This window comes from Sciurus carolinensis, chromosome 1 (assembly GCF_902686445.1).
Source record: "Sciurus carolinensis chromosome 1, mSciCar1.2, whole genome shotgun sequence".
Taxonomy (NCBI): domain Eukaryota; kingdom Metazoa; phylum Chordata; class Mammalia; order Rodentia; family Sciuridae; genus Sciurus; species Sciurus carolinensis.
In genome coordinates, this window is record NC_062213.1 from 187,286,946 (window position 1) to 187,305,330 (window position 18,385).

An 18,385-nucleotide genomic window follows, 5' to 3' on the forward strand; every position below is an offset into this window, starting at 1 on the left:
TGCGGCCAGGCAGCTGGAGGGGCCGCTGAGGAACAGGAAATAGCTGGGCTGGGGGGCGTCCGAGCCGCTGGCCAAGCCAAGCGGGCCTGGATCGCCTGGGCGGCCCCAGGGGCCTGTCAATGCCCCGCTTGAGGCTCACACAGGGGCCCTTTGACAGGGACCCCTGAAAGGGCCTGTCTGCCTGGATGCCCGGAAAGGAGCCGGCCCCCGGAGAGAGGGGCCCAGGCCGCAGGCGCGTGGCCTGCCGTCCCGGGGGACGAGAGGCCCGGGTCGAAGCCGCCGCGGAGCAGAACTGCAGCTTCTGGGGTGATGGTGGCAGAAGGGCCCGACGTGGAGGCCCCTCACAGTGTCACCTTCACCGTGGCCTCCGGTGGCAGGTGCCGGGCGAGGCTCGCTCTTGAGGTCCAGGGAGTGGAGGGCGCTGGCGCTCGGCTTTGCCTCCCGCCGGCCTGGCCAGCCCTGATCCGCCCCTCTGGCCGCCCGGCCCCTCCGCTCCCCAACCCCCGCTGGCCAGCTCTCTTCACCCCCACCTGGGCTTCGGGCCCTGGAGAGGCCCACACGGGAGCGGCCTCAGGGCCCGCAGGTCCAGGTGCTGGTCATGGAGCAGTGGGGCCCTCGCTCACCCTGCTGACCGGGGCCCCTTCCTGCCGGTCTGTGTCCTGCCCCAGGATGGCCGCAGCATGCAAGGGCGCATGCTCTGCCCAGCGGAGGTCTGTTTAAACGGCGGGTTCGGCCTCCGGTCTTGACCTCTGCCTTCGAGGCTCCGGAGCCCCTCTCCTCCGCCCCTCGCGGCCTCCTGAGGACATTGCAGACGTGGATGTGGAAGCCGGGGTGGCTCCTCCAGGCCTCCCTCCTCCGCACCCCACAGGCCGCTGTCCCCCCGAGTCCAGCCTTCAGTTATGGGACTTGGAGTCTGGGTCTCTGCAGGATCTCTATTCATTCATCCACTTATTCCAGAACCTTCCTGGATCTGGGCATGCCAGGAACACAGGGGTGACCAAGGCCCCACCTGTCCTTGTCCCCAGGGGTATGGCAAGAGGAAGGGGCAGGAGCCATTGCCAACTGGCTTGATCAGTGCTGGGCTGTGGATCTGGAGGGGACTGAGGATGCTGCGGAAGGTGGTTGCCGGGCGGGAGCGGGGTCGGCAGGTGCAGGCGAGGGGCGTCTGCAGGTGGGGCGTCTTCTGAGGAGGGAAGGGCTTGGGGCAGAGGAGCAGGGGCCGTGAGGTTTGGAGAGGGCCCTGGAGCTGACGGCCTGGGTTTGAATCCAGACTCCACAGGTGCAGAACCTCAGTTCTCTCATCTATAAAATGGGCTAACCATAACCTCCACTTCATAAGACCGTTGAGAAGCACACGTAAGCTGCTTCGAAGAGTGAGTATGTCCAGTTAGGAGTGCGAAAGAGAAACAGAGAACCCGACCTCAGTGGCTTGGACGATGGACAGTTTTTCATATATACTAAGAAATCCAGTAAAAGGCAGTTGGTGGCATTTTTTCATCAGCTTAAGAAAAAGAGAACTGGAGTCTCAATTTCTTTTGGTCTTTTCCTCGTGCTCATAAGGTGGCTGCTAGTACTCCTGCCTGCAGATCTGTCTTCAAGGCAGAAGGACGAAAGCCCTCCCAGAAAGAAAGCCCTTCGCTCAGCAGTTCTCCACCTCTCGGTGGTCGGGCCTGGTCCCATAGTGCCCCTAGCTGCAAGGGAGTCTGGGAAGGCGAGTCTCTGTGAGGGAGTTTGGACCCCCCACCAGTGACGCCTTCCACAGACCTTGACCAGCACTTGGTAAATGCTCAGGTAACGGCGGCCGGTGTGGGGCGAGGCGGGAGCCTCCGGGGAGGGGACAGAGCTGAGCCGGGAGCAGATCCCCTGGGGCTTCACTGCCAGGCTGGGGGTTCGGACATGGTCTGAGGGATGGCCAGCAGAGGGGTGTGAGGTGGGCCCCTGGAGACGGACAGATGTCGGGCGGCTGTCACCAGTTCACAGACATCCCACTACGCGCTGGTACTTCCCGGACACCTTCAGAGGACAGCCCCTGCCTCCTGCCCTGTCCAGCTCCCCTGGCCGCTTGTAGTGCCCAGGCCAGGAGGACCCGTGTGAGGGGCCACACCACACCGGAGCGTGCGGGGCAGAGCCACACCAGAGAGGCTGCGGTCCAGCCGGCAGCAGACAGGCCAGCACCCGCCACCTGGGCCTGGGCGCTGGGGCAGCCCGGCCACAGGTCCGGAAGCTACTCTGCTTCTCTGGGTCTTTCTCTGAATTTTAGAGACCAAAGGCCTATTGTCCAGCCAGGCTCCTGGCAAGGTCCCCAAGTTCAATGGCTTCGTGTTAAGTGTCAAGAAGGGCAGTCTAAGGAGGCCAGGAGGACACGCCCTTGGGCTCACCCTGGGCCTCGGGGGCAGCGCGGCCTCTGCCTGGGCCCAGGTCTCTGTGGTCCCCTGCCGGCCTGGAGGCTCGGGGCTCCCGCTGCAGCCTCTCTCCGGGTGAGGAGGAGCTTCCCCAGTGAGCCCCGCGAGCCTCCCGACAGGCAGGACACGGCCTCGGCAGAGGCCTGGCGACCTGACTCGGGTGGGGACCCAGTCCGGGAGCTCCACAGTCACCTCCGACGGCCACCGCAGGCCCTTGGCTGTGATCTCCACAGGCCCGGCCGCCGCACCTGTGGGGTGGGTGGAGGGAATTCCCGCGGGAGGCGTTGGGAGCGGCCAGGCATGTCGGAGGCCCTCGGGTGGGACAGGGGGTAGTGGGAGCTGCACTCCTCAGCCCCGCTCCCTGGGCTGTCCTGGGCGGGGCCCCTGTGGAGGCCGCAGGTGGACAGCTGTGACAGTCCAGCGCTTCCTGGTGGCCCCCAGTCGCTGTTGGGTCAGAAGTGCCCCCGGGCTGCAGACTCTGAGGGGTCCCCGGCACTCTGCGGGGCTGAGATGGCGGCCTGGGGACAGGGCGACTCCACAGGCCATGGGGCGGAAGTAAGGGTGACCTCCAGACCGTCTCCACGGCTCGCCTCCCACCCGGACCCACGTCGCTGTGTTTCCTTGTCCATGTCCCCCCCGCCACTCAGTGCCCACATATAGGATGAGGCAGACAATTCTGGGTGGCCCCTGATGGTCCGTGCCCTGGAATGATGCTCTTCCCTTGAGTGTGGGTGACAGGACATTGCTCCTGCTCTCGGTTACACAGAGTGGCACAGCTGACTTCGGTGAAGTGGATCAGCCTGGGTGGGCCTGACCAAATCAGGCGATCCCTCCAAATGGACCCCGCTTTTCCGGAATGGGGGCTTCAGAGCAGGCGAGGGGCTAGGAGGGGTCGCCTCACAAGCACCTCATTCCTTGAGCTGCCCTTAGCCTGCAGCCAGCAGGAGGCCCGTGGGGAGCGGGGCTGAATGCTGCGGCGGCGGGGGACTGGGCTCTGCCAGCCCACGGGACCCGCACTGGCCCAGTGCGCCCGGAAGGGACCTGCCCAGCCCGCACCTTGAGTCCAGCTCCGAGGCACCAGCCAAGTGCCTGGTGCGCAACCGCGGAGGCACCTCTGCCCACAGGACCTGAGCGGGGACACTTGCGCTGTTTCAAGAGGCTGCGCTTGTGGCCACGTGTCACCCAGCGACGTACCGCGAGCATCCCACCGTCTCCCAGTTGGGGGGACGTTTTTTCCCTCCTTAACTTCACGTGGCAGCGCCAAGGATCCCGTGTGGTGGAGCCGTGGGCGGCGTAGACGGACGGCTTCGAACCGCAGGAGGAGCAGCGCTGCTTGCGGTCGGCACGCTCCGCTCAGGTGCCAGGAGCTGCCTGGGGCTGGCTGCAGAGCGGGGCTTTGGGCCGCCTGGACCACGGTCAGGTCCTTGGAGGACGAAGTCCGCCTGTCGGGAAGGAAGCGAGGCGTCTTCCCGAGGGAAGGTGGACCCCAGGTGGGGTGTGAGCTTCAGGTGGCCAGACGTGGGGCACCAGGGACGGGCTCCTGCTGGGCTGGACGGGTCACCAAGGGGGAGCAGGGCCCCATCCAGGAGGCTGGGCCCTGGACGGGCAGCAGCTTTGCAGACGCACACAGAGGACAGGGACGCTTCATGCCCAGGGCTGGGAGGGGACGGGGCGCTGTCACCTGAGCGCTACCCAGAGCCCAGCAAGACGGAGCGGCTGGGTCGGGTGGAGCCTGGGAGGCCCTCTCTCTGGAAAGCCCTGACCAACTGTCAGAGGCCGCGGGGAAGCAGAGCGGGTGTGGACGGGGTGACCGAAAGTGCACCCCACGGGATTCTGCTCAGGGCCGGGGTCCTGCGGTCCCCTCCCTCAGCCCCTCCAAAGTGAGCCCCCAACACGTCCTTGGTGCGGCCTCAGCGCGGAGCAAGCTTTGTCCTGGCAGTTGACTTGGGATCTCGAGGGAGGTAGGCGTCCCCGCAGCTGGCTTAGCAGCAGGCCGCTCCCCAAGGACCCTCCCGCCCTCGGGCAGAGACGTCGGAGGGACGCGGGGCATGGTCAGCTCCCTCCCTCAGGGTGGAGGGTCGCCCACGGGACCTGGGACTCCCAGCCGCCGGCTCACCGTGTTCACAGGAAGTGCCCGCAGCTGCCGGCGCTAGGCCCAGGCCTCCTCCTGGTGACGCTCTTGTGGCCGCCCCAGTCGGTGGTCCCGGGTCCAGGAAGGCCTCCCACTCTGCGGGGTGGGGTCTGCCTCCAGGGGAGCGGGACGCTCGGCTGGGCAGGGCTACGCTGCTTCCCTCCTGGTCCTTGGAGCCCGAGGTGTGTGGTGTGGCATCTCCCTCAGGTAACCTGGGTCACTGTTTATCGGGCACAGACGCTGGCAATCCGCTGGCGCATGGTGGCGCTGGACTCTGAAGCCCTCACGGTCCCACCGGGCGAGTCACCAATGCCCCCAAGGAAGGTCTGGCAGGGAACCCATCCCGTTAAGGACAGAGCCTGAGAGGCTGCGGGGACAGCCGCCCATCCTGGAGCACAGAAGGGGCTGGGGGTCAGCGCGGGGAGAGGGACGGGCTGGCCTGAGCAGCGCGGCTACGTCTGAGTCCTTTTGCTTTTCTGGGGGATGCTAGGCTGCCCAGGCTGGCCTTGAACTCTTGGGCTCCAGCGATCCTCCCACCTCGGCCTCCCAGACAGCTGGCACTTCAGGTGCGAGCGAATTCTAATCTGGAGACGGTACGGAGGTGGGAGGGACGCGCCGTCAGGCTCCTGGAGAGTCGGGTGATCCGTGCTCCCTGCGGTCAGGGGAGTGCTCTTTCTCTTTCATCCAGTGGAAGCCACTTTGGGGAGGCCCATGCGGGAGGCCCTGCTGCCTCCAGGGCTTTGCCTTAGGGGAAAAAAAAAAAGAAAAAAAAAAAGAAAAGAAAAAAGCCGCGTGTCTGGGGGACTTGTTTGTTCTGGCGACGAACCCTCTCCTGATACAGGAAGGCCTCGTGGGCATCATGGGCGCTGGCCACAGACGCTGGCCACGGGCGCTGGCCACAGACGCTGGCCACAGACGCTGGCCACAGATGCTGCCATAGCAGTAGGGCACTGCTTTCTACAGGCTTGGACATTAGCACAGGGACCCCAGCTTTACAGGCAGAACACAGAAAAGGGAGGGGTTCGCCTGACGTCGCCACAGCTGGCCTGTGACAGAACCGGGAGCGAATGGGCCGCCTGATTCCAAAGCTTCTCCCCTCTCAGGCTCCCTCCGGGCGTGGCCCCTGGCAGACCGCAGGGCCACCTCAGAGATCTGGACAAAGCAGTGAAACCAAATTAACTGGATTTATTTGAATGGATGCTGGAGTGAACCTATCGGCTGCCCTCAGCCCAGCGGCTTCATGGCTGTTGCTCATCAGGAGGGGAAATTAGACTTGTTGGTTCAGAGTTGATCAAAGATCAAACACTCGATAACGTGCTGATGGTGGACGGGACGCCGCGGCCTGACATGGTGCGAGATGACCCGGTTGCTCCGCAGGGGAGGAGCTGAGCCTGCAGCGCCGGGAGCTCTACCCGCTGAACCACACTGCCCCCGGGCCTCGCCGGCCTCCACAGCGCTCTGGTAGAGGACACGGAAGGCTGAGACCTGGGAGCCCCAGGGCTGCCTGCTGAGCAGGGACAGCCTGGAAGACGTCCCTCCAGGCAGGCCGCTCCGGACCCCGCCGATACCCACGCACTGTTCCCGATTTCAGGTCCTGGGGAAAATGTTTTGGTTTTACAAACACAGATATTTATTTTCTTTCCTCCATGTATACGCTGGGCTTCCAGGTCGCCGCTCCCGGCCTGGCCCCTCTGAGGAATGCGGAAGCCGCCGTGCCCTTGAACCCAGGCCTGTTCCTGAAAACCCGCCCGCCGCCCATTTCCGTGGCTCTGCTAATGAGCGGAGAAGCCACAGCCAGGAGTGCGCTCCTGGAGCCCACAGAGCTGCCATTCAGAGCCGGGCTGAAAGGGCGGTCTCATGCGCCTGGCGGCCTGCGGACGCGGCCCTGTCCGTCGGGAGGGGGCCCTTGGCCAGGACACTCGGGCTCACGTTCCCCTCGACCGCCTTCGGCATGGCCTGGGCAGCACCGTGCCGCCCTTGGCCTGGGTCACCATCACTGACCCTGGAGTGACCCTTGATGGCCGACAGGGAAGCGCTGCCGTTCACCATGATTTCCTCTGTCTTCATTTGCCCACCGGGTTCCCCAAGCCAGGCACCACGCTGGGTGACAGGGAAGCTGTGGGGACTGAGACAGGAGAGACCCCTGGGGAGGCAGGTGACACATTTGCAACTCCATCAAACACTCTGTACCGTGACCCACGATGTCCGGAGCTCCTGCAGCCTTTCTGGAGAAGAGAAGCCGTCAAGGCCAACTGTAGAGGGCAAGGCATCAGAGGCCGCTGGGCTTCCGGTCTGGGGAGAGGAAAGGGCGGAGGAAAAGCTCCGGATGTCCTTTCCCTCTGACATGGGCACAAAGGGGATTGAGGCCGGGCTGTTGGCCCTGACGCCCCTAAACTGGCTGGGTGACTTCGGTCGCCCAACAGACTTCTCTGGCCTCAGTTTCCCTATCTGACAAGCAGGCCAACAGACTGTCCCATGCGTGGCCCTTGCAGGTTTGCTGGGGAACAAAGGAGACGGGGTGTGGGTGTGAGTGACAGGCGTGGACATCGGCACCGTTACTGCCAACGGGTGCGGGAGCCCTGCTGTGCCTGGAGGTCGCTTTCCAACCCCTGTCCACCTTTGCCTTTGCTGAGGAGCAGCTTCCAGAGTGGAGGGCGCAGGTCCTAAGTGCCACGGTTCTGCCCCCTGGAAAGAGGGCCGCCCTTTGACCCCATGTCCAGCTCCTGTCCTCTCACTGCTTCCTCGCCTGGTCCCATGAGGCAGAAGCCCAGGAGTCCGGCTCCCACCACACAAGGACAAGGCGAAGTTCAGAGAGGGTGTTGCCAGCTCCAGGTCACACAGCCAGGCAGCGGGAGAAGGCGCTTTGAACTGGCTCTTTTGGGAGGCCAATGCCTGTGCTCTTTCTGCTCCATCCCACCAACTAGAGGACCCGATGCAGGAGAAGGGACCATTCCTGGGCATGTTCCTATACAAGCTGCACATTCGCCCATTTTTCGGGTACTACTATGAAATGTCTGAGGCTATGTAACTTTATAAAGAAGGGAGGTCTATTGAGCTCACAGTTCTGGATATCGCGGGGCCCACGTCTGTCGAAGGCCTTGCTGGCAGAGCCCCAAGGTGGTGCAAGGTGCGCGCCGTGAGAGCGGGTGTGTGTTCGTGGGCCTGCTTCCGCTCTCCCCTCCTCTTACACGGCCACAGGACCAACCCTGGGGCTCCACCTGATGGCCTGTCTCACCCCTGTCACCCCCAAGGCCCACCTCTAAACACCACAGCTGGGTGAAACCAAATGAATGCCTCAGGAAACTTTGGGGCTCCCTCAGGCCATACCAGAACACACGAGGCCTGCTCTCTGCTGTCCCCGCTGGGCCTGGACAGAGAAGAGTCCCTCAGACGCTCACCAGCTCTCGGGACAGGGTGGGAAGCACAGCAGCGGGCTCAGGGGACAGGCCACCAAGCTTCACCTGTGGCTAAGAGCACAGGCCTGGGGCACCGAGACAGCTCCTGCAACTCTTCTTCCCCTCAACCAACCCTGGGAGGTAGATGCTGATATCCTCCCTGGCTTCCAGATGAGGAATCTGAGGCACAGAGAGGTGAAGGGACTTGTCTGTGGTCACACAGCTGCTCTGGCTTCCTCCCCTACCACCCCGCACGTGCTAAGAGCACAGGTACCTGTCAGTAGCAATTCTGATCTCAAAAGATCATGCTGGGCAGAGGTAGGGGCCGGGAGTACCGGCGTGTGCAAAGGCCCTCTGTTTTGAGGAGAATCCAGGGGCAGCCGGAGAGGGGTGTGGCAGACGGGCAGGGCTGTGAGGCTGGAGGAGGGAAAGGCTTAAGGAGGATGGGGCTTGGATGTGCAGTGGAGAGGCTGTGGCTGTGGGTGAGGGAGCAGGGCAGGGCTGGGCGAGGCCGCGGGACTCGAGCGTCCCTGGGTGGCAGCTTCAAGTCGGCCGCGCCAGCCCCTTCAGGAGCCACCCCCACCTGGGATTTCCTGAATTCCAGCTGCGGCTCGGGTTGCTCCTGCCGGCAAAGGAGCCCTTGTGGCTGGAGGGCCCGGGCCAGGCGCGCCCTCCTCTCCCGCACACTCACCTCCATTCAGCCCGGCCCCGCCCCCGGCCTGGGGGCTGGGGTGCTGTCCCCACCTCAGTGGGGGCCGCCTGGCCGGAAGGCCGGGCGGGCGGCGGGGTTGATAAGCCGGGAACCGCCGGCCCCCACCACTGTGCCGGCCGCTGCCCGCGCTGCCACCACCATGAGGGCCGCCTCTGGCACCAGCCTGGCGCTCTGTGGCCTGCTGCTGCTGCTCCAGCCCCCGCCAAGCCTCGGCCTCACCCCCCCGTCCAGAGGTGAGGGGCCACGCCACCTGCGGCCACCTGGCCAGGCTGGCTGCCGCCACGGGCAGAGGCGAATGGGATCGGAAGGGGCAGGGGGCACGGAGGCAGGAGTGGCCAGTAGGCTGGCCCAGCGAGGGGGCGATGCTGACCTGGTCAGGGCAGGCTGGCCCTCGGGGACCTCGGCTTCCAGAGCGGCGGACATCTGGCGCTGCGCCAGGCCCAGGCTGAGTCGGGCTCCTTGATGAGCACAGATCTGGGGGGCCGGGGGACCAGCCCTGCCCCGCTGGGTCCCGAAGGACACGGCTCTGTGGGGTTCAGCTCTGGGCACTGACTCCAGGAAGGTGTAAGTCTTCCTGTAAAGACGGGGAAACTGAGGGGGAGGCCCTGCCTGAGGCCACAGCGGGGCTGGGCTGCTGCTCTCCGCTCTGCCCCCCACTCTGGGCCTCCATTCACCCGTGTGCGGCATCGCCAGGAGGGAGCAGGGGCCGGAGGCGGGCGGTCTCTGAGGCCTCCGACCTCTGATGCCAGGCCCCCTCGCCAGGGCGGCGAGGTGGGGGCGACTCTGCCCCCCAGGCCCCCCTGGATTCTCTGCACCCTCATCGGGCACCCACCCAGTCTGCCTCCACCAGGCGGGGAGGCCCTTGCGCAAGGCCGGCCTGGCTGCGGGTCCAGGCTAGAAGCCCCAGGCAGATGGGAACGGAGGCTGCCACCTGCCCGGGGCCTGAGCGGCTGAGCGGGCGTGAAGCCAGGCCTGCCTCCCTCCAGCTCCTGGACCCGGGCACAAGGCGGCGCCTGCCTCCTGGGAATCCGGAGGGACGTGGCTCCTCGGGGTTGTGCCTCGGGCCCACCTGGTCTGCCTGCGGAGGTGGCCACCAGGGATTCCTGCTCCCTTCCTTGGACCTGGAGACCGGAGCCAGCAGGTCCCTGGGGCTGAGGGCAACCGGCTCCCGGTGTCCATTTGCTTTGAGGCTCAGGCCAGGCAACGGCACCGTGTGGCCCTCACAGGGGCCCAACCCAGTGCCCACTGCCTTTGCTTTTGGCCACAAGTTGGGGCTGAAACCGCAAAGGTGCATCTGAGAGGCTGTGGCGTCCTGTGCCGCCGCCCTGTGCACTCGGGTGACGCCAGCGCCGCTGGCTGGCCCCACCTGCCCTGCGGCTGGTCCTGGCAGGCTCCCCAGGAGGAGGAAGCGGGCAGGGGGCGGACGGGTGCTCAGGGCTGGATGAGCCTCCGTCCTTCGGGCTCAGCTGTGGCCTTTGCGAGCCCCTTGCCAGTGTCCACACACTGAGCGACGCAGGGACCCGCCCCCCAGGCCTGGGTCTGGCTGCGCGCCCAGCCTCTGCCTTCTCCCTCCGCCCTCCCAGGGCACCTCTGCCGCACGCGGCCCGCGGACCTGGTGTTTGTCGTGGACAGCTCGCGCAGCGTGAGGCCCGTGGAGTTTGAGAAGGTGAAGGTGTTCCTGTCCCAGGTCATCGAGTCGCTGGATGTGGGACCCAACGCCACCCGGGTGGGCGTGGTCAACTACGCCAGCGCCGTCAAGCAGGAGTTCCCGCTGCGGGCGCACAGCTCCAAGGCCGCGCTGCTGCAGGCGGTGCGCCGCATCCAGCCGCTGTCCACCGGCACCATGACCGGCCTGGCCCTCCAGTTCGCCATCACCAAGGCCTTCAGCGACGCCGAGGGCGGGCGCTCCCGGTCCCCCGACATCAGCAAGGTGCGTGCACCCGACCCACGCAGCGGCTCTCGCTGATTCTGCCCGCAAGTCCGGCTGGAACCCGAAGGTGCCCCAGGCTCCCCCTCTGTGCTGAGGGCTTGCACTTCTCCCCGCATGACATTCCTGCCAGGGGGCCGCTAGGGTGCGGGAAACTGAGGGAGGGGCAGATCATTAGGCAGAGGTCTCCAGCTGGGTGGGCGGCAGACCTGGGGTGGGGACCCCATAGCCTTCCGAGCCCAGCAGCTTGCAACCTGGTGAGCACGGGATCATTTCTGTTCCCATGACCCGGCCCGGCCAGTCCGAGCTCCTTGCAGGCAGAGCAAGGCAGGCCAGGTGCAAGACAGGGACGGTGAGGACTCTGCCCCCTGCCTGCCTGGGTTCCAGCCTGCTCGCTGGTGCTGTTCGTGCCTCCCTGAGCAGTTACTTCATCTCACCCAGCCTCAGTTTCCTCACCTGTGAAATGGGACACCTCACCTGCCACTCTAGGGTCCAAGGCTGTAGGCATAAGATGCTCAGAAGATGCCCAGAAGATGCCCCATCAGCATTAACTAATTTTTTTTCGGGGGGGGGTACCAGGGATCGAACTCAGGGGCGCTTAACCACTGAGCCACATCCCCAGCCCTATTTTGTATTTTACTTAGAGATAGTGTCTCACTGAGTTGCTTAGTGTCTTGCCTTTGTTGAGGCTGGCTTTGAACTTGAGATCCTCCTGCCTCAGCCTCCCCAGAAACTGGGATCCCAAGTGTGCACCTCCACACCCAGCTTAACCAATTTTTATTTAATAATCCTTTGAAGGCAGGGGCTCAGGAAAGGGCACGCACCCCATGTTGCCCTCAGGAGGGCCTCAGGAGGGCTTTGCACCTACACTGTCCCTATTCCAGGGCTCAGCACGGGGCCTGCGAGGCGGTCAGGTGTCCCCCCCATGGTGTCCCCATGGGCTCCTGCACTTCTCCATCTGCAGCCCTTCTTGGCCTGAACGGTCGCCTCCTCCTCTACGTCCCACTCTCCAGCACAGATGAGGTCAGACAGTCCTGCTGGAGGCGGGACCCCCATTTCACAGATGAGGAAACTGAGCCGAGGAGAGCTTAAGCAACTCACCCAGCTCCTGAGCAGAGGAAGCGCTCACTGGGACAACAGCCCAGTCCCACCATGACCCCCGGGGAAGTGACACACCAGGCTGCCTGTTGGTCTTTCTTGTGGGGCCGCTTACAAGCCCTCACAGGAGGTGCTGTAGCTGTGAGTGACAGCCACCGCTGAGGATGCGGTGGCCCAGGTGAGCCTAATGGAGAGCAGTGAGGGTGATGGTGGTGACCCCTGTGGCAGCACAGCTCCAGAATCCGCGGGCTTCCCCAGATCAGACCCGTGGCCTGCGGCAGGCAGGGGACCCAAGGTAGATGGAGCATCTTAAGCTTGGGTTGCAGCTCAGGGACAGGCTAAAATGAAGAGTTGTCCCTTCCTGACTCCTTAGCCCTGCCGCACTCCCTTGGGCCAGGAAGGCACCTCATGGACTCAACCACTTTCTGGCAGGGCACCAATACAGAGGCCAGGCCAGGCCAGGGTGGGGACCCGCGAGTTAGAAGCCCAGAAGCGGCACAGCGGGCTGGAGGCTGAACCCAGACCGGGCAGGGCTCCAGCCCGCTCAGCACCACCCTCTTCAGGGTGCAGAACATGGGAACCTTGCGGAAGCGCCGTGGATCCTTTTCCTGTGCGGGAGCGGCGTGTATCCTTCCGGGAACGGGGGAAAAGGGAACAACTTCCTTCCGCGTGTTGGTTCCTTGGGCGTCTGCGGGCCGTGCTCCCTCCCGGGTTGGGGAGTCACCCGCCAAACTAGAGGCAGCAGCTCCATTCGTTAGCCTCGGGCGCCCTCCGGTGGCCACAGCGCGGAACCGCACGGTGCTGGGTGCGCTAGCTTGGCCCGCCACCGGAGTCACTGGGCCTTACTGCCTGGGAGAGTCGGTCCACAGAGACCCTAGCCATGAGTCCCTCGCGGAGGGCACCAGGGGCACAACCCAGGCCGCGCTCACGCGGTATGGCTCTCTGCAGCCTGGGGCCTCCACCACTCCCTGTCTGAGGGGGACGCGGTCTGCAGACTCCCCACTTTGATGGAGAGACTTGGCCCTGCCCGGTGACCACAGAGGAGCCTGCCCGAGGGAGGAGACACGCAGGTTCGAGGCCTATGGGGGTAACACTTCAGCCACCTCTCTTCCAGGCAAGAGGAGCCTTTCTCCCCTCTGGCTAGCCAGGTTCTCTTCCCCGGGACCAAACCCAGGCGGGAGAAAGCTCCACCTGCACCGACCAGTCAGTCGCTCTGCTTCTCTGGCCTGGAACTACTCTTCTGTTAAGTCCTATGGCTTCCTGCAAAGCCAAGCAAGGGGAGGGAGGGCTGGTCCTCACACGCCCCCACCTGTCGCAGGTGGTCATCGTGGTGACAGACGGGCGGCCCCAGGACAGCGTGCGCGACGTGTCTGCGCGGGCCCGGGCCAGCGGTATCGAACTGTTCGCCATTGGTGTGGGCCGCGTGGACAAGGCCACATTGCGGCAGATGGCCAGCGAGCCGCAGGACGAGCACGTAGACTACGTGGAGAGTTACAGCGTCATCGAGAAGCTGTCCAAGAAGTTCCAGGAGGCCTTCTGCTGTGCGCAGGGCGGGCCGGGCCGGGGGCGGGGCTGAGCCGGGGCGGGGCTGAGCCGGGGCGGGGCTGAGCAGGCAGGGCCGTGAGGCTAAGCGTGGGAGGTGGGGCGGGGCCGGGTAGGGGGCGGGGCTGAGCGCGCAGGGGCCGTGAGGCTAATTGTGGGGGCGGGGCCAGGTCGGAGGGCGGGGCGGCGGAGGGGCTGAGTAAGCAGGGGCCGTGAGTTCGGGCGTCGGGGGCGGGGCTTAACAGGCTGGGCTGAGCAGGCAGGGGCCGTGAAGCTGAGCGTGGGAGGCGGGGCCAGGTCGGAGGGCGGGGTCTACGTGAGTTTGGGGTGGAAACTAGATCAGACTCTGGTGGGGCTAGCACCAGGGGTGGGGCCGTTGTTAGGGAGTTCTTGATTGGGGCGGGTCCCCACGGGTCCCCACCGGTCCCCACCCAGGTTCAGGGAATGCCAAGAGAGGAGGATGTCAAGCGCCTTTCACACAGTGAGTCCCTGCAGGGACCAAGAAGTGCCCCAATCCAGCAAGAGTGTTTCTACGTCGTGGGTTTCTGGCGACAAAAGTTTCTATGACATGGGAGGGTCTGAGGTACCTAAAAAGGTTGAGAGTCCTTCGCAGAGGGGAGGAGGGTCTATGTGTGGGTTTCTCAGGGATGCGACCAGCCAAAAAGGGTGCTGTCAGGGTTAGGGCAGGGACGGGCCAAGACTGTTCCCATTTGTGAAACGGGTCTAAGAAAAGCGTGTCTTTGTCTACGGCCATACCACCCTGAACGCGCTCGATCTCGTCTGATCTCGGAAGCTAAGCAGGGTCGGGCCTGGTTAGTACTTGGATGGGAGAAAAGAGTGTCTTTGGTTTGAGGATTTGGTGAGATAATTTAAGGGTGAAACTCAATACGTGACTTTTAACAACCTTTCATTGAGTGAGTTCTGTGCGCTGTGTTCTTTACTGTGTGTTTTCTAGTCACATGGGACGCAGCATCGAACAAAATAGACTAAAGGCCCTGCTCCTGTGGCCTTTCCCCTTTTAGAGGGACTTGTATTTTGATCATCATTCTCACCCTCTTCATGGATCTTGGCCCTGGTGCAGCGGTTCCAGCCTCCGGTTGAGGGTCTGGGGCCTGGACCCTCACATACCCCAGTTGAGGGTGTCAGTTTCCCTTAGTGTGTGAGGGGCGCTGTTCTTTCTGATCAGAAAAGAGCCTTCCACTGACATGTCCATGTCTCATGATTGTGAGATCTGAGTCTCCCCTTGTCCCCCCCAGTGGTGTCGGACCTGTGTGCCACGGGGGACCACGACTGTGAGCAGGTGTGCATCAGCTCCCCAGGCTCCTACACCTGTGCCTGCCACGAGGGCTTCACCCTCAACAGTGACGGCAGGACCTGCAACGGTCAGTAGGCTGGGCACAGGCATCCCTGGGGAGAGGTGGCGGGGAGCGGATCTTGGCTTCTCCCAGAAACCCATCCAGGCCTCCCTGCACTTTGCCTCTGGATCAGCCCTTAAAGCAGACAGATGCCTTCTGGAGTTTGGTGTCTGTGGAAAGTAATCTCCCGACTCCAGTTCCTTTCTTTATCACAGAAAAGTGATAGTCTGGTGGAAGGAGTCACGTAGTCTTGAGCTCTTGGTTCCTCTGACCTGTGAGATGTACCAGCTATTTTCAGTGCTGTGTAAGGGGTTAGCAACCCTTGCTTTATGGAGGGAGCTCTGAGGTTAAAGAGGCCGATCCCCAGCCCAGAGCTGGTGTGTGGTGGGTGCCCAGTCAGTGGCCAAGATGGTGGCTATGTCCTCAAGCCTCTTTCCTTTGCACCCTTCCCAGTCTGCAGTGGAGGTGGTGGCAGCTCGGCCACTGACCTGGTCTTCCTCATCGATGGCTCCAAGAGCGTGCGGCCAGAGAACTTCGAGCTGGTGAAGAAGTTCATCAACCAGATTGTGGACACCCTGGATGTGTCCGACAGGCTGGCCCAGGTGGGGCTGGTGCAGTACTCGAGCTCCGTGCGCCAGGAGTTCCCGCTGGGCCGCTTCCACACCAAGAAGGACATCAAAGCGGCCGTGCGGAACATGTCCTACATGGAGAAGGGCACCATGACCGGCGCGGCCCTCAAGTATCTCATCGACAACTCCTTCACTGTGTCCAGCGGGGCGAGGCCCGGTGCCCAGAAGGTGGGCATTGTCTTCACTGACGGCCGGAGCCAGGACTACATTAATGATGCTGCCAAGAAGGCCAAGGACCTTGGTAGGTGCTGCCTGCCTGGGCCCTGGACTCCACTGATGGCCAGGGGTGCACACGGGTACAGCCCAGGTGTAGTTTATCTTGTCTTCTGATTAGTGCCCTGAACCCTGGTACAGTTGGACGAGGAGGGATTTGTTAGTCAGCCCTCTCTTAATACCGATGACAAAACCGAGACTCTAGGGAAGCAAGTGGTTTGTCACAATGGTCCTTCTGTAGGTGAGACTTGGAACTTTTCCAACTGAACATTTATTCCCAAGAACACACCAACTTTTGGAGGGCAAAAGCCTTTGGGCCGAGCCTGACCCTCAGTTTTATTGTTGTTGAATGAGGGAAATAATAACCGCCAGATGGGTGGTTACAAGGATTAAGTGAAGCCCTCAGTACAAAACTCCAGGGCAGGTGGCTTTCCTAGGCTCCCTGCCCCCCCACCCCGGCATTGTGCCTGCAATTCCAGAAGCTGCCACTAGGAGGTGTCTGGTGGCTCTCCCAGGAGTCAGCCCTGCGGCTGCCTGTCCCCACGGCCAGCCCTTCCCTGTTTGTCCTCTGGCAGGCTTTAAGATGTTTGCTGTGGGCGTGGGCAATGCCGTGGAGGACGAGCTGAGGGAGATCGCCTCGGAACCCGTGGCCGAGCACTACTTCTACACAGCCGACTTCAAGACCATCAACCAGATCGGCAAGAAGTTGCAGAAGAAGATCTGTGTGGGTGAGTGAGGAGGGAGGCCCGGGCACCGATGGGCAGGCAGGGGCTCTGTGGGGGATGCAGCCATCCTGGAACTGACTGTGGGTGGGGAGAGCCAGGGACCAGGGTGGCGCCAACAGTTGGCAGCACCGGGAGGTGAGCTGGCAGGTCGGCTCTTACCGCCAGCAGACCCGTGTGCTGGACACTCATTACGTGAACCGTGTAGTTCTCCAAGGCACCGTGCACTCCCATTGGGTAGGAATATCATCCCATTTCATAGACAGGAAAGCCAAGGCCAGAGGGGTGGGGCAACTTAATAACTGGGGAGCCATGGAGCCCAGCCCTTCCCCTGGTCCTCCCTGGCTCCCCTGCCAGCTGGCACCTTGGGGTAAAGACTTTGGACTCCAGGGCCAAGGGGGCCAGTGCATTTCAGCTCCGACACTGATGGCCACGGGCAAGTTGTGGATTCTTCCTGAATCCCAGAGGGTCGGGTGAGGCGTCACTGAGACGCACGGAGGCCGGGAACGGTGTCTTGAACGCGGCAGGTGCTCAGCCCAGGTGCTGTAACCGCAGCTCCCGTCAGGGCTCCGAGGGGCTGGGCAGACTCCAGGGATCGCCCCCTCGCTCCCAGGAGGGCTGTGGTGCCGCTGCTCTTCTCTTCCTGTCCCGCAGATCTCCTAAGCCCCTCAGTCCCCCAAGACTCCCCTGTGCGGCCCTGAGCAGTGACCGTCCCTCACCCAGGCAACTGCTCCACAGCTCCCTTTTCTTGTCGGTTTCTTGTCCCCTGCAGAGGAGGACCCGTGTGCCTGTGAGGCCATTGTGAAATTCCAGGCCAGAGTGGAGGGGCTGCTGCAGGCCTTGACCAGGAAGCATATCCTTTCCGGAGGGCGGCGGGGGCAGCGGGAGGGAGCATGGCCCCTGCGGGGTTGGGTCGGGCAGCCTCCTCTCTGCCAGCTGCCTGCTGAGGATTTGGCAGTGGGCTGGCACAGCCTTGGCCCAGGCCCTCTCAGATGCAGAGGGTCCTGAGGGAAACTGAGGCCCAGGCTGAGCTCTAGGGACAGGACAAGACACAGCACCCAGGACAAACCCAGGAAAGCATGGTCCCTGCGGGTTCCCCACTTCTCAGGCTCACGGTGGCCTGACCCAGACCAGCCCCCGCTCAGAGGTGGGTGGGTCCCCAGCGCCTCCCCTGGCTCAGCCAGGGTGAGGAGGGCACGGTGCTGGCCGAGCCGCGTGTGAGCCCAGCCCAGGGCTCACGGGACGGGCTGTGCTTTTGGAAAGCGCCGTTATCAGCACAACCAGAGGACACCTTTTGATACAGGGGGGACACGTGGTGTGGGGGCGGGTGAGAGAAAGCTCCAGAAGAGGGCCCCCCGCCTGGAGGAGGCAGGAAGTGGGCCACAGTCAGCGCTGCCTGCTCTGGCCCGACCCTCTCCTTAACTCAGCGTCCACTGGAGGCCGTCAGCAAGCGGCTGGCCGTCCTGGAGAACAGAGTCGTCTAAGGCCGCCGTCCCCGCCTGGCCTCTCCACCTCCGCACGCGAGCTTGGCTCAGAGTCCTGCGGAGTCCCTGCGCTGGGTCGGCTCCAGCCCGGGCTGGGGCCGTCAGGAGCCTGGGACAGTTCGGGAGCACGTGCATGTGCCCGAGGGAGGGCGTGTGTCTGGGAGCCGGGGTGTGTGCACGAGTGAGACCGTGGGGACCGAGCGCCCGAGACCGTGTGTGCCTTCCTTTCCAGTCAAAAGCCTAATATATTCCGATATTTTTTTAGTTAACCCCTTCTTGACCCGGAGTGCTGTGAATCTCTTCTGATTTCTCTGTTCCCCGTGAAGAACAATTAAATGTGACTTGACGTAGGCACTGGATGGGGCCATCGGCTGTGTAGTCATTGGGGGACCAGGAGGAAGGACGGATGGGGGCGGTGGTGTGGTGGTAGGGACAGCAAAAGGGGTGGCCCCAGGGATGACCGCGGTCATATCAAAACCAGCTGTGTGGGTCCTGCTGTTTTCCGTTCCAAGTCCACTTGGTGGCCTCATTTCATCACCCAGTAGCCCGCCCAGGACGGGCTGGAGCCGCCCCTTTCACAGACGGGAAGGCTGGGCATCTGGTCAGCGGGGTCAGCTGCAGAGCTGGGCCTTGGCTGGGTGCAGGTGTGCGACGCGAGAGGCGCGCCAGATGGGGCTGATTTGTTCGCGTGCTGCTCGTTCAGACACCAGAAGCCCGCGGAGCATCCCCTGCGCCAGGCAGGTGTCTGAGACACAGCCCTGACCTTCAGGGACTC

The 18,385-nt window shown here is 63.5% G+C and overlaps 1 protein-coding gene across 1 annotated transcript; it reads left to right on the plus strand.

Annotated features, from left to right (window-relative positions):
* Positions 1–8,779: 8,779 nt before the first annotated feature.
* On the plus strand, positions 8,780–17,898 carry Matn1 (matrilin 1). Its single transcript, XM_047518420.1, has 8 exons — positions 8,780–8,873; positions 10,224–10,570; positions 12,984–13,206; positions 14,464–14,589; positions 15,016–15,432; positions 15,980–16,132; positions 16,899–16,979; positions 17,561–17,898. Exons 1-8 carry the CDS (start codon positions 8,780–8,782, stop codon positions 17,608–17,610), a joined length of 1,491 nt encoding a protein of 496 aa, XP_047374376.1. The 3' UTR covers positions 17,611–17,898.
* Positions 17,899–18,385: the final 487 nt, after the last annotated feature.